The 14630-nt window shown below is 36.3% G+C and overlaps 1 protein-coding gene across 1 annotated transcript in view; it reads left to right on the forward strand.

The window, feature by feature from the left end:
• The window catches only part of LOC135225006 (uncharacterized), a 15516-nt gene extending 5776 nt beyond the window's left edge, over nucleotides 1-9740 (forward strand). Inside the window, exons 3-6 of the mRNA XM_064264294.1 lie at nucleotides 6455-6522; nucleotides 7303-7394; nucleotides 8854-8966; nucleotides 9282-9740. Of these exons, the coding sequence (XP_064120364.1) occupies nucleotides 6455-6522; nucleotides 7303-7394; nucleotides 8854-8966; nucleotides 9282-9534 (526 nt within the window). The 3' untranslated portion in view covers nucleotides 9535-9740. The remainder of the gene's footprint in view (nucleotides 1-6454; nucleotides 6523-7302; nucleotides 7395-8853; nucleotides 8967-9281) is intronic.
• The last annotated feature ends 4890 nt before the right edge of the window (nucleotides 9741-14630 follow it).

A 14630-nucleotide genomic window follows, 5' to 3' on the forward strand; every position in this document is an offset into this window, starting at 1 on the left:
AACTTGGTATTTTATTTGCATCCCCTCAGATTGTGAGAATCTGGATCTAGTGGGATGCGGGACGTGGACTTGCTTTTCATCTGACCCCACTTTAGTGCTCTGGCTTCACCTAAAGCTTTACTGATTGTGTCATTAAAAATGTTTTTAATGGTGCGTGTGGCAATTGGCTAAAGCAACTCTGTGTCACTGCAAGTATTTTGCCAACATCTTTCAAAAGATTGCGTGCTTCCTGAGTTTCCGTTCCTTTGTCAATGGGATTAATATTTCAGCTACATCATCAGAGGAAAGGTCTCTGCAGCTGATGATTTTGCCTCCGTTTGATAGCAAGGGTACCCTCCAGTTAATGTGCAACATATGCAGAAAGAATCACTACATCTGTGTCTTCGGAATCATTCACAACTGTCTCCATTTTTCTTGCTTTTCGGAACTGCAAATTGATGAAGAACAGGATTGACTGCCTCAATGTGACTACATTCAAATTCTCCCATCCTTTCTCCATAGGAGATGTTCCAACAATTTTGCCTGATGGAGTATTACACAGTCAATTTCTCTATGATTCTTTGCAAGCGTGGTGAACTCATCCTTTAAAACTTTTGCAGCTTTTGTTTGTTTCCTTGATTGCTGAATAGCACCAGAAGGTCCTTTGTGGTAGGAAATCTATCTGATGTTTCCATGTACACATTTCTGGACCCATCTCTATATGCTGTCGTGAATTTATGTCACTCACTCTCTTTGATGGAATTTTCCACACCATAGTCATCATTTACAAAAACAATCTTTCTTGCATTTGGATGCCTTCTGTGAATAACGGAAAAAAGCTTTTCTGCATAATCACCCCCATATGAGGGCAGATGCACCAGCTTTCTCACGCTCTTCTGCAGCTGGGGTTGCTTATCTCCACAGGAAACCCATATTGACTAGGGCAATGTACTGATATGGAAACTGATATGGAAAAGGATAAACTCTGCATGTTTAGTTTCTCATCTAACTTGATTTTTGCATTTTCTTCATGGTACCATTGATGTTAACACTCATCTGTCATGCAAAATTCTATCATTTATGCAAGAGTAAACTTCTCTTCACCAGATTCTGCCCACTGAATTACCGATGACATTGCTCTGTTCTCCATAGCATCTGCCTTCGTCACTTTACCTGTAACTGAATCCCTAGTTACAGGAGGTTTGCTGAAAGTGCATCTTGAACATCTGAGTATAGTAACATTAAATGTGTGTTCTGTCAAAACATTCATTCTCCGAAGAACTGAGTCATTCTTGTTTCACTGTCTTCGTGGGCACTTTCAAAATCATGTACAAAGTCACCTGAGGTGACAACACCAAGATATGAGAGATCTCAGATGTGGTTTATCCAAGTTGAATTGGATTACAGTCAAAATACAGTGATGCAACTGTCTAGGTCTTGGACAACCTTTTCTTCAATCTTCAGACAACTGGGGGTATTCTCAATATGATTCTGAGAAGAGGTCTTCATCTGTGCCAGTATGAGAAAAGCTGCCCTTACTCTGTTGACTGAGTTTATGATCCTCGTAGTAGTTAACATCACCTTTTCATTCCTCAGAGTTTTCAGTCAGCTATCCTTCATCTTGGAACCTTTGTTCATCGTTATTTCAATCCACAGGCAAACATGAATATGGCCTGCCAGTCATCGATTTTGCAAACAATCCATCATGTAGGTATCTGGCCTTTTCCTCATGATGACTACTTACTTCAAGCCAGAATTCCTCAAGCCAGTGAGCATACCAGTCACTGTTATAGACATGGATCCATAGCATCATCATTTGCAATGAAGCCTTGAATTCATCCCCGTTCCTTGTTTTCGCTGCATGGGTATTCAGCATCATAAATTGTACCATGTACATGAAACTCAACCAGTACGTACTTGACCATGGAACTGTAACAGATGACTCGACACTCTGGAACACTTGTTCCACAAAGGATACAATATTTGGGTGAGATTCCAACTCTGAGTAGAATTGCTACATCTGCTCTGAAGTTGTGGAGAATTTCTGAAGTATGGCAATCTTCTCCTTTGTATTTTTAGACAGGGACACACCATCCTGCATGCTTTTTCTGATCACCTGTCGACTCAAGGCTTAATATATCAACTTAAGACATCTGATGTTATGTTTATAGTGTTTCCCACATAGTGCCTTCTCTACTGAACCTTCAGCAATGACCTGTGCAGCAACCAGTATATCAGAGAAGCCAAAACCATCAAACCGTTTATAAATGGCAGACATGAATGAGCACTGTGTGCGAAAAGGCCCAAGAAATGGCACAATGTCTTTGAGTGCTTCAGGATTTTCATTCCTCAGTTGCATCTCAAGTGCATAAACTGGTTGATCACCAACTAGCACAAGAAAGGGCATTCTTTTCTTCTCACCTGCAGCAACAATCTTGCACATCACTTCATGGCCTACAGATTTGTGTGGAGGCTTAGGAAATGTTAGGAAATAGTAAGGTTTGCTCTTTTTCACATCTTGCTGCACAGTAACCTGAAAGCCGTATACTGTTTCAAACCTATATAGATGATGCCAGCACAGTGCTAGTCTTTAGATTGTCCCATTATTCACTGATGGGTGGTATTGGATCTGTTTTCATCACAATGCTCACCACAGAGGATGCACTTGTGGCTGTCTTCACTTTCCTCAAGTGTCATTTTTTACTTTTTCCCATGGACGACATGGCTAAGACTCATTCAAGGATTTGTAATAAATGAAAAGTGTTATATTATAGTGTCACTTCAGTTTACTTTGAACTTATGCATCCTAACTATTAAAGTTATCTTCCTGGTCTTCTTTGCAGTCAGCTGGTGGCCATCTCGTATTATTAATAAAGCATTGTTTTGTTCTGATTCATATGTTTAACAAAATATTATGCAGATAAATAAAATCTTTGACCTTAAAATATATGTTTAAATTCAAAAATCATAAAAATCAGACATGTAGAAGCAAAGATATGCAATTTATTATAAACTGGTAGCCACATGGAGGCCATTTTGAATTTTCGTGTCTGGCCGAGTTAGCACACATTTTACGAGGTGCACCCCAGCTCATTTTAATCAGCAGCCCTCAAATTATCTAAAACAAACCTTCAAACCTTGGTCCCAGAAAAACGGTCACAGGACCTCCTCTGTGGGATCTCTACTAACACGTCTTCGTAATACAGTTGCGTATTACCAGAAACGGCTAAATACAATGTCATCATTTTCCGTTATTTGAATTTGTCGGAAAATGAAACAAGTAAAAAATGTGCTGAAGAAGTTTTTTTTCGGCGCAATCGAGTTTTCTGTACAAAATATAATGCTGTATGAAACTGTCCGGTGGTGGACTGTGTTGTTGCACAAATGATCATGGCTAATAACATTTTAACCTTAAATATTTTAAAAACTACCTAGGCTAGAGGGCTGCATTTTGATATGTTTGATGATCGGTGGGTGGATGATCAACATATTATTCGCAGCCCTTGAACCTCTGTAGTTTTGAAGATCTGAGGGCGGACAGAAAAAGTGCAGACGGACAGACAAATAGTCATCTCAATAGTTGTATTTTACACAAAACTAAAAACACGTTAACGTTCACATGACCCACCCTAAAGCGTTGCCTGTTTGTACAGATTCGAATTAGTTCATACAGGAATATATTCTATTCTTACCCCCTGATGACAGATCGTCAATGTGTCTGTATTAGATATTAATCTCAGTGATGAATAGAGCTTATCAAGGAATCTTTTATAATCAATTTTTTATAGGGATCTTGCTTCACGAAGATGCCTTATTTTATTGAACTGTGTGTGTGTGAGAGAGAGAGAGAGAGAGAGAGAGAGAGAGAGAGAGAGAGAGAGAGAGAGGGAAAGTACGTATACCACAACCTGTGTAATGATCAGGTAAATTCATCATAGCTCACTGTGCGTGCTTCAACACGATCCTTTAAGATACTACCAATGTTCTCACACACATTAAGGTCAGGGGAGCTACCTGGAAATTCACTTGACAAGAAGAAATTGATATCACTGTTTCGAAGCAGCTCCTGTGTTTGAAGAGCCTTGAAACATGGTGCCTTATCATGCAAAACTGACTACTTCAACAGATAACACATTTTCAGGATCTTTGAGGAAAGGAAATGCTCCACCAGTAAGGACAGTTTCTCTGAAGTATTCGCCATTCCATGACTGTCCTTTTTCTTTGATGATCCACATTAACCGTTTGGCTGTGAAACAGAGGAAAATTCCCAAACATTCAGGATATTTCACAACTTGGCGATAGTGCACCTCATCGCTGATATCATCCAACTTTGCAGCCCAAACTATGTCATTTTTATGATTTGGCTTCCTGACTGTGTCAATGAAGAATTCATCTGATGCTGCAACATTGAGAAAGTCAGCTTCATCCCAATCTTTAAGAAAGGAACCTCAAAACAATGCACGGTCTTCTCTCTGTTGCTAAGTGATGTTGGGCTTGCTGATAACATGAAATGGCTTGATACTAGATTTTTTCAACTCATGATATACAGCACTAAAACTTCTCTTTTTTCCCCTTTTTGTTTCTAGTTCAAACACCAATTTACATAAAGACTTTCTTGTCTACCCACTGCCTCAGCTTTGTCTTTTGGCTCCTGAGAAAGGACTTCAGGCCTTTCATGATTCTTACTCTTTTTGCGATGACAGTCACATGGATTTTTGTTCTAGTTGCTTTTAACAAAGGATTCATCTCTCTTAATGTTTTTAGCTATCCAGGAACGTGAAAGGAAGGATGCGCCAGCATCCCTGGCCTCTCTGAAGGTTGTATCCCGGATGCGGTCAATCCATCTGATTTCTTCCGAGTCGTTAGCCATGGCTGTATCTAACTCCGTCACTCAGTTTGAAAATGCAAGAAATGTAAAATGAAAAATAGCTTAATAGGAACTCAAGATAATGTACTTGGAGATAGTATATAGCCGAAAACTTCATAACTTTCCATTTGTTCTGTGTGTGCTCTAATTTCGAAATTTCGAAACACCCGGTGTGTGTATGTGTATATATATATATATATATATATATATATATTATATATATATATATATTATATATGTATATATATATATATATATATATATATATATATATATATATATTATATATATATATATTTTAAAGTGTTCGCTTTATTTAGTACTGCACTTTCGTATATCCAGTTGGTGGTTTGGTAGTGAATAATTCATGTGAAAAATGAACTGAACTTAGGCGGGAAGGCTCAAAAGACTTGTTTCGGTGGTCGGATCTGAGAGAGGGCAAATTTCAAATCTTATCCGAATCCGTGAAAAATGAAGGGGAAAATTTCGCTCGAGGGTTTAGACCTTTTAAGAGGTCGGCAGGTTTTGGGTGCCCAGAGAGAAGAAAAAGCTCAAGAGTTTTAAAACGGTTGGAGAAATCAAAAGGAACTCGCCCAAATATGCTTCAGTTGTTTAAGAAAACGAACTACCAATATATTACTTATGAAAATGCAGATCTTTCCGGAATAATGTACCATCTACGTTAAAGTCTTAAAGTGCAAGACTTTAGGGAGCAGAATTTGATACGCAAATATAATTGAATCAAGTCTCAAGGAAAAACCTAAAGCAAATATGTCCCTGAGGTAACTGACAGTACAGGTCATACGACTGTCTAGTTTTGACCGGTTTCTGCGAACCAATTCAACAATGGTCGAGAATCATTTTCAGAAGACGACGACCAAGACGCTCAAGAGGTCCATTAATTTATGCTTAGGAAATTAATCATCATATGCCTAACAATGCACACACACTCACATCGTAAATATATTTTGATAAACCATGTTAAGAGAAAGCTTGTACGCAAATTTGTCGTATTTCAGTCAGGAGTTTGGCATATGAAGTCTTTCAAAATTTTGAATTGAAGCCACTTTTTTTATATAAACGATCGTGTCATGGTGATGAACCATCTAATAATCACGAAGGAGATTTTCTAAGACGAAAGTGATGACAAGCAGTAATGGAAATGTACAAAAAACATATAGTTGAGAAAACAAGGACATTTTAAAATGAAAGTGAACACTTATAATTTCAGATCATGCCAACTTTCTCTAGCCCGAGATCAGTAGTAATCATCCAAGAAAGAATGGTAATATTAAAAGTAAATAAATAAAAGAAGGAATGTTAAACTTCATAAAACATGCACTGGTCTGAAAATTACTAATAGCTGTCCCAATAAAAAAAAGGTCTTGTCCAAAAAGAATAAAGATGATTTGACAACCTTGTCAATTAGGTAACACTAAACACAAAAGTTTGACACACTATTACCAGGCATAAAAGAGAGAGAGAGAGAGAGAGAGAGAGAGAGAGAGAGAGAGAGAGAGAGAGACACGCTCCCACAAAAAGCTAGCTTATGCTGTTAAAACCCGCCTAAGACGTTTCAAAAGATAATTCGTATGCTTTTTCTTTCAGACACCCCTTTGGAGAGAACTCGGCACTATCCACTAAACCCAAATTCAGTGACAAGAATCCAGGCTTAGGTAAGTTTGAACCTAAATGATCACTGAAGGCCTTTTGACACTTTGAGCGTCAGTTATCGACTCCGAGTCATTTCGTTTCATTCAAATTTAACAAAAACCCGATTCTTTCCTGAAAAATAAACTGGATGTACGATCGACTTTCACGGACTTGTTTTTGATGAAGGGTTTTCCATATTCTTTTTCTGGGATTGACCTTTGCAGCAGAACTCTTTTTCAGCGGAACAGGGAAACAACAGGTTTGAGGAGGGAAGAGGCAAGTCATAGTTGTTTCACTCGGGGGATTCGGGTTGACGTCTGGATGATCACCAGCGTTGTTTCCAACTAGTTTGGAAAGGGGAACAAGCAACTGTAGTACAACAATTGCACTTCTTTTTACAAACCGAAACAAACCACGCTTCTGGAACGGTATAGCTCTCATATGCTCCCACCTACGAGCAAAAACCATTTGAAAAAAAAATTACTTTTAAAATAACTTAATTGCTAATTTCCGTTGCCTGCGAAATCCACTGTATATATTCACTCAACAATCTCGTCTAGAAATGTTTCGTATCTATAAAGGCAAAGTAAATGATCTGAAAAACTACAGTCTCACTAACTAAACCCAAGTTAGGAACATTGAGTGGAACTGCCGTCCCTCAGCAATCCCACCTAGTCAGGTTGACTGGCAAAAAATGACTATATCTTTTCTCGGTAAACTTGAAATACTGATAAACATTTAGTTATATTTAGTAATTTGGAGTTTTCAACACATCATTTATAAACATTTTTTTATTATTCCAGAACTACCTTGTGGGGAACATTTCGTGCCCCTGAAACAGAAGTTCTTCATAAGTTCTGACACCGCGCCTAATCACTGTCAGTGGAAATTTGTGGTCTGTAAATTTGTAAATTGTATGACTGAAATTCTCCCTCCATTTCTCCCTCTCTCTATATATATCATACTTGGGTATTGTATATATAGTATATATATATGTATATATATATTTATATATATAAATATATATATATATATATATATATACTATATATTTACACGTTTAATATCTAATTCACGCTACCTAAGGAATATCAACGAAGGGGACTTATAGTAAGTGATGGTTAAGTGCTTTGACCGTCGACTGGAGTCGTTGGAGGTACTGTGCCGAGTATACGAGACACTTCGGTACCATCCTTTTATCACTTATAATTCCCCTTCGGTGATATTCCCGAAGTAGAGTGGTAAAAAATTATTATATATATATATATATATATATATATATATACATTCATTTAAATTATATATATATATTATATATATATATATATATATATATATATATATATATATATATATATAAACGAATGTCTTTTATCTTAACCTTTCTATCTCTGCCTCCCCGTATATATATATATATATATATATATATATATATATATATATATATATATATATATATTATCATATATATATATATATTATATATATAATATATATATATATATATATATATATATATATATATATATATATATATATATATATATATATATATATATATATATATATAATATATTATATATATATATACTTATATAAACGAATGTCCTTTATCTTAACCTTTCTGTCTCTGCCTCCCCCTCTTCATATACACTCCTATAAATACATATTTATAAAATACTGCAATGGCCTGTCTGTATGTTTGTCGCTGTCTCTTTATAAATCACACTGGGACGAACCCTCCTTTCCTCCCACCTCTCTCTCTCTCTCTCTCTCTAAGAAACTACTTGGCGGAGAGCGCTCGGGAATCAAGTCTTTTTTTTTTTTTTTTTTTTTTTTTTTTTGCAACAGATTTCTCCGAACACAATCCATTTATTTAGAAACTGGTATTCCTCTCTGACATTCCAAAACGTTGTGCATGAAAACATTTATGTATATAGTACATGCATACACAAACTCCTCTACCCAACCCTAAGCATGTCACAATAATAGTGCCAATTTTTTTTTTCTCAAGATAGTTATATCGATTCAAGTGTGATATTTACATTTCAATTCAGAACAAGTATGTGGCGAATACTCGACTTAGCATTGCTGTGATACGCCCAAGATACACAGCGCCTGTAAAGGACTAATATATATATATATATATATATATATATATATATATATATATATATATATTATATATATATATATATATATAATATATATATATATATATATATACATGAATTCTTGCCAAACCTCTTAACTATAGCATGCCTTGTACATCTGAAGCCTTGAATTCTGACACATAATGAATAAGATTTCATTTCCTGTTTTGCATTAACTGAAAAATGTACAAATGTCTTTAGGTGCCGGCGAACAACGTCGTCGTCAAAATTCGGTGCAACGTTCGATTGCGTCAAAGCAACAATTGCAAAGATGCTTCACTCCGGATCTTCGATGGTTGGAGATCAAAGCACAAGTGAGTTACGTGGAAACTGTTCTAATTCAATCAAAGAACTCGAGCAGTTGCCTTGTTGCCCTTTTCTTCGTGTTTTCCATTTGTTTTAATTTTCGTGTCCATTTATTTATCCAAAAGTCATTTGAGTATTTACAGATTTAATTGTAGCGTTTTCATCACCTAAATAAATCTTTTATTTGTTCACACACACACAAGAAACGTAAGTGAACGCAGGAACAATTTTAAACATGTAGTCGTCTCTCTCTCTACTTCCAGACTTATAATTACGCTTTTATTGACGTTATACGCCTGCCTGCAACCCTCTCTCTTTTGCAGATACTGCGGGAGACGCCAGGACGTCGTGAGCCGCAGCGCGACAGGCATCATGATCGTAACGGCGAAAGCCCAGACTCGTAAATTCACCAGCGAAGAATTGGGAACATTCAGCTGTGAAGTCAGCTCTGAGCTCTCCGTGAATTTTTTCGTGAAGCTCCCCGAGAAACAACTGACAACCCCGTCGCCTCTTCCACCGCCCCTGTTGCTCCTGGAAAGAATCTTGGCCTATATGACCAGTGACCCAAATGATTAGAGGCGAGGACGTCGGTGGTAGTAGGGAGAATGAACCTGATGTCTAACTTACTTTGTGAGGGTTACTGTTAAATACACGAACTTCAGAAAGAGAGCTCATTTGTTATAGATCATATCAGTAATACTTTAAGTTCCTTCAGCCATTTCTGTGCTGAATTAATTTGGACTTGTTTACAAAACTTTGAAAAAGGATAAATTATTTTCTTTCTAGTAAATGTGTATTATTTCTTGTTTTCAAGTCACTCTTCCGTCTCCTTCTTCCCTCAGAGGTGACACAGGGAACTTCTTGAAGGGAATTGAAAACTATTCGATAACTATGAAGTGCATCCTCAAGTCAGAGCTACAGTTTAATTGCTTCTTTTTTCCAGTTCACTCCTGTGCGAACTGCAAATAAATTTGTCATAGCCACAGTGGTAAGCACACACGCAGAGTTATACGGAGTATTCCATATCAACTGTCACATTCACCCTGTCATAACAATCAGAGAATAAAATAATTGAATTGGTTCTTGAACGACTTGATATTTACAGTTCTATTATCAAGTGGGAGCTGATGTTCTTGGGGCTGTAAAGGTGAAAGCTCTAAACATAACATTCGAAGTGCATCTTGGCTCAAATAACTTGGAACCACTTGTAGCTAAACTTGTGTTGATTCCATCAGCGAGTCTTTGGAAAATTTGGGGGTATCCGGTCTTGATAGCATGACGAGTCATCAAGAACATTTAAAATATTATTCTCGCTTCGACAGAGACAGTACAATCCCATCAATACAGGGTTAATCTTATCATCCAACTGCTATGCTTAATATTTTTGCAGACCCCTAAATGGAATTATAAATGGAATTGCAATAGTCCACTCTCTGTCTGTGACAATCACAAGAAACTTTTATTTTGGCTTATCAAGGCATTTTTCAATAAAGGCGATGTCTCCGAGATGAAGGGCGATTACTCCTATAACATTATTGATTTATATTGCGTACCGAGACAATCACGTCGAAGTCACGGACTTGGGTCAGTAATTAGAACTGGATTGCTATTGATATTTTGCCAAAAATCACCAGGGCCTCTAATTAATTTTCTTTGCCACCAACATATATTGAGATTTTTTTCATTAAGTTTTAATTTCCTCAATGTCATCCATTCCTTAACACTGGTAAACACAATTTACTTTCTCATTTGTATCCCCAATGTCTTTTATATATATATATATATATATATATATATATATATATATATATATATATATATATATAAAGATATCCGAAAATATCTTGACCTTTGCCCTCTTTCTCCGTTCTACTTTGACAATTCAATTGTTTACTGTATATGGAAAATAGGATTGGCCTCAGGGAAGTACTCTTCTGAGTAATTCGTAAGATGAATATACATTTCCAATATGTAAACTGTTTTTTCTGTCACACAGGTAATGCTCAAAATAATTAAAGGCTTATTCAGTAATTCAAGTAGACTGTAAATCATTTAGAGGTAGTTCATGCACAAATGCCATGTTGAGATGAAGCCGAGAATACCATAGTTACCTTTATCCATCATTTCTAAAAATTCATTGACAATCGAGCATATATTCAGCAGTCTCTGTAGAATATAATTATCCGTAAATTGACTGACTATCCAGTGAAGAACTGACCCTTTCCAGATGAGTAATTACATATTCAAGATTCGCATCCTTGTATTTTAGACATAGATGGTAAATTTGAAACAGATCTATATGAACTTAGATAACATATGTGTATGAAATTTCATTTTGATATATGAGTACTTTCCAAACTGTTTTCATGACTGTCGCCATTTAAGAAGTAGAGTACTTGCACTCCAAGATACTACTGACATTTATAACAGTCAACATAATGTCAGTAACGCATGAACATAGGACTCAAGCCCTTTATTCAAGATAATCTTAAGCTCAAGCGTCTTAGTATGTCAAGTTATGAAAGTCAATATCAACAAATGTTTGCTTTGTAAAAACATATGTGTTATATTCGTTCTGGACTTGGCCTCGTAATCTTGCATACAGTCTGCACACATCTGTACAGGCGAATGCATGGAGCAGCCGATTTATCAAACAACTTTCGTCGAGCTAACATTGACAAACTTTGGCTATTTCTTTTTAAATTCAGTTTTCCGTTTCCCTGTCCGCTGCCTTTATTTGCGCGGCTAACGCAAGAATGATAAATGATAGTAATCGTTAGTCACTCTCCGTTCGGTAGCACTGCAAGTTGGGTGTGGATACAAAGAACTATACAATATTGAAAACCACCGCTCGGGACAAAAGCGATCAACTCTCACGTTTTCACCTAAAATATCAATGCCCCTTACATAGCCCTTAATATATGATTAGTACTCGATTTACCATAAGTTCGAAGTCGACAAAAATCTTTACGGGCTTTCACCTTCTAAGGGCATTCCAGTTGACTCCTAGTGCCATTTACCATAAAAAAAAATCGAGGTGAAATTTCTATCATATCAATGGTCAATAGCATAAAAATATTACTCTTTTGTTCTCTACAGAAAATCTTGAGACCAAATTATTCACCTGAGGAAGAAAATTAGCCATTTTGCATTGCTCTGCTCTATTTAAGGGTCTCTCTTTACATGTTTCAATTATTGGATTATATTATTTGTACACAAGCGCTGACACACACGTACATACACACACAATATATATATATATATATTATATTATATATATAGATACACACACACACACATACATATATATATATATAATATAATATATATTATATATATATATATATATAATATATATTATATATATAATTAATATAATAATAATATATATATGCACACACACCATCCATCATATCTCACGGTGGAAGGGTAATTCGCTTGAAAAGGTACCGACTGACTCGCTGATGGGTCGAGAAGTCGGGTAAAATTCTCTAGTAGCTGCAGCAGCCCGTCAAGGAAAATGCTCAGATACTTTGGTTCCAACTTCTTTTATGACTGGTAGGTTAGTCACTACCGCCTTGGCCTCACTCGGTAGACCGAATTATGTTCCAGGTCTGTCAAATGTATACATACATATATATACATATGCTTTTAATGGCGTTTATTTACCATTTTTATAGCCTTCATTCCTTTTTGTGTGGCGAATAAATAGTGGATACCTTTAGATTTGGATGGAATTTCTATCTGCCGCCTGGAAATTCGGTTTGTTTGCCCAAATCATTTTTAGTTGTTCACTTTATTCAGTATTGACTGGGAAGGAAAATGGGAAGATTCCGAGATCACTTTTAGATTTCACAGTGAACCACACAAACGCACACTAACATATGCATTATATATATAGTATATATATATATATATATATATATATATATATATATATAATACATATACTATATACATACATACATATATTTCACTGTGAAATCTAAAATCTAATCTCGGAATCTTCCCATTTTCCTTCCCAGTCAATACTGAATGAAGTAAATGACTAAAAATGATTTGTGCATACAAACCGAATTTCCAGGCAGCAGATAGAAATTTGATTCAAATCTAAAGCTATCCACTATTTATTCGCCACACGAAAAGGAATAAAAGTTATTAAAATGGTGAATAAACGCCATCAAAGCATACTGAGTGATAGATTTAAGGTTCTCTGGTGTCGTGACGTAAAAGGTCGATGGTCCATCAAAGGATGAAAAGTATGTGAGGTTTGTACAAAAAAATCTCGCTGTTTGGCGATGGCCTGCAAGGCAAATAAAACGCACTCACGTAATGCCGAAGAGTAAGCAAACGTAAATAAAACTAATTTCACTCTATAATAAAACTTATTGACGTCCACTCGACCCTGGGGGCAGCGCTGCCGCTCATATTTGCCTTGTGCCGGATAAAAAAGACCAATTCCAAAACTACGCTTTGCAAAACAAAATCGTATCGGTTAAATGCAAATAGGGAAGACCGAGCAATTGAATTCAGCCAAAAACCCAATTGCAATAAGCCGCTCAGAACCCTGAGCTTGTTAAGCGACAAAAAATGAAAGGTTATATATTATCGAAGCATTCACCCTTTGGGCTCCCTTGCGATGCGTAAAGAGAGCTGATAAACCATTTAAAAAACAAACACCAGTAAAACTAACGTCATTCCAACCTTTTCGGGTATCAGGGCTTGGCTAAACCGCAATTCTTGTCTATGCGAACTGTGAATAAATTGTTGCTGAAAATATATTTGAAGGAAAAGCTCAAGGAACAAAATTCCTGCGCCAGATAAGACAGACTTGTTGAAGTCGATTGAATGTAACAAGATTTCAAGTTTCTTTTAGCTCTGTGCAAACTAACAGCAATGAGCAAATTTCTGTTAACTGAAAGCAGTTATCTGACTGCACTTTTATTGCCTCATGACTATAATTAATGTGAAATAGTATAGAGAAACGTTGTCTTGACTGGGATGGTCACAGAGTGCACATGCATCGACTTGGAAGGCGCCGAAGCACCACCACATGATCACTTCATAGGTCTTACACAAGACCAAAAGATAATGAATAGATAAAAGTATACAATATTTGTTACGTTCCAAGAAAAGGCCACTTTAAACTATTGGTCGAATAGTTTAACCGTTATCATCGTTATTTGTAAATTGCATAATCCATTCCCATAACATTGTTGTTGTGTTGCCACTTCGTTGGTGTTATCCTATTACGAGGCAATATCATGAAGCACATAGTAATAAGAAAGAACCATTAGTAACATCATAGTTCCATTTCATGAAGCCAGTCGACGTATATTTGACAACACATGTTCGTGTACTGCACATTATCATTTAACCTCGCACTCAGCCTGAATAAAATGTAACGCTTTGATACCGTCATATCTATTTAATGTATGTACCGCTTGGGAGTTCTGCTCAAAATGCTTTGTTGTAAAATGTTGTGTGTTACGGCTTTTATATAAGAGTAAAAATTAAATACGTATCTTGTTTTTGGGTCGTTTGGCCTCGTCGGCCGTTATTGATGCAGCTATAAACAACAAACTCTTCAATGAGGCGGACGATGGCTCCATTTCACTTTTGTCTCGAGTGCTATTTCAACTTCCGCTGTAATCTATGAAAATATCGGATAA

This window comes from Macrobrachium nipponense, chromosome 12 (assembly GCF_015104395.2).
Source record: "Macrobrachium nipponense isolate FS-2020 chromosome 12, ASM1510439v2, whole genome shotgun sequence".
Classification (NCBI taxonomy): Eukaryota; Metazoa; Arthropoda; class Malacostraca; order Decapoda; family Palaemonidae; genus Macrobrachium; species Macrobrachium nipponense.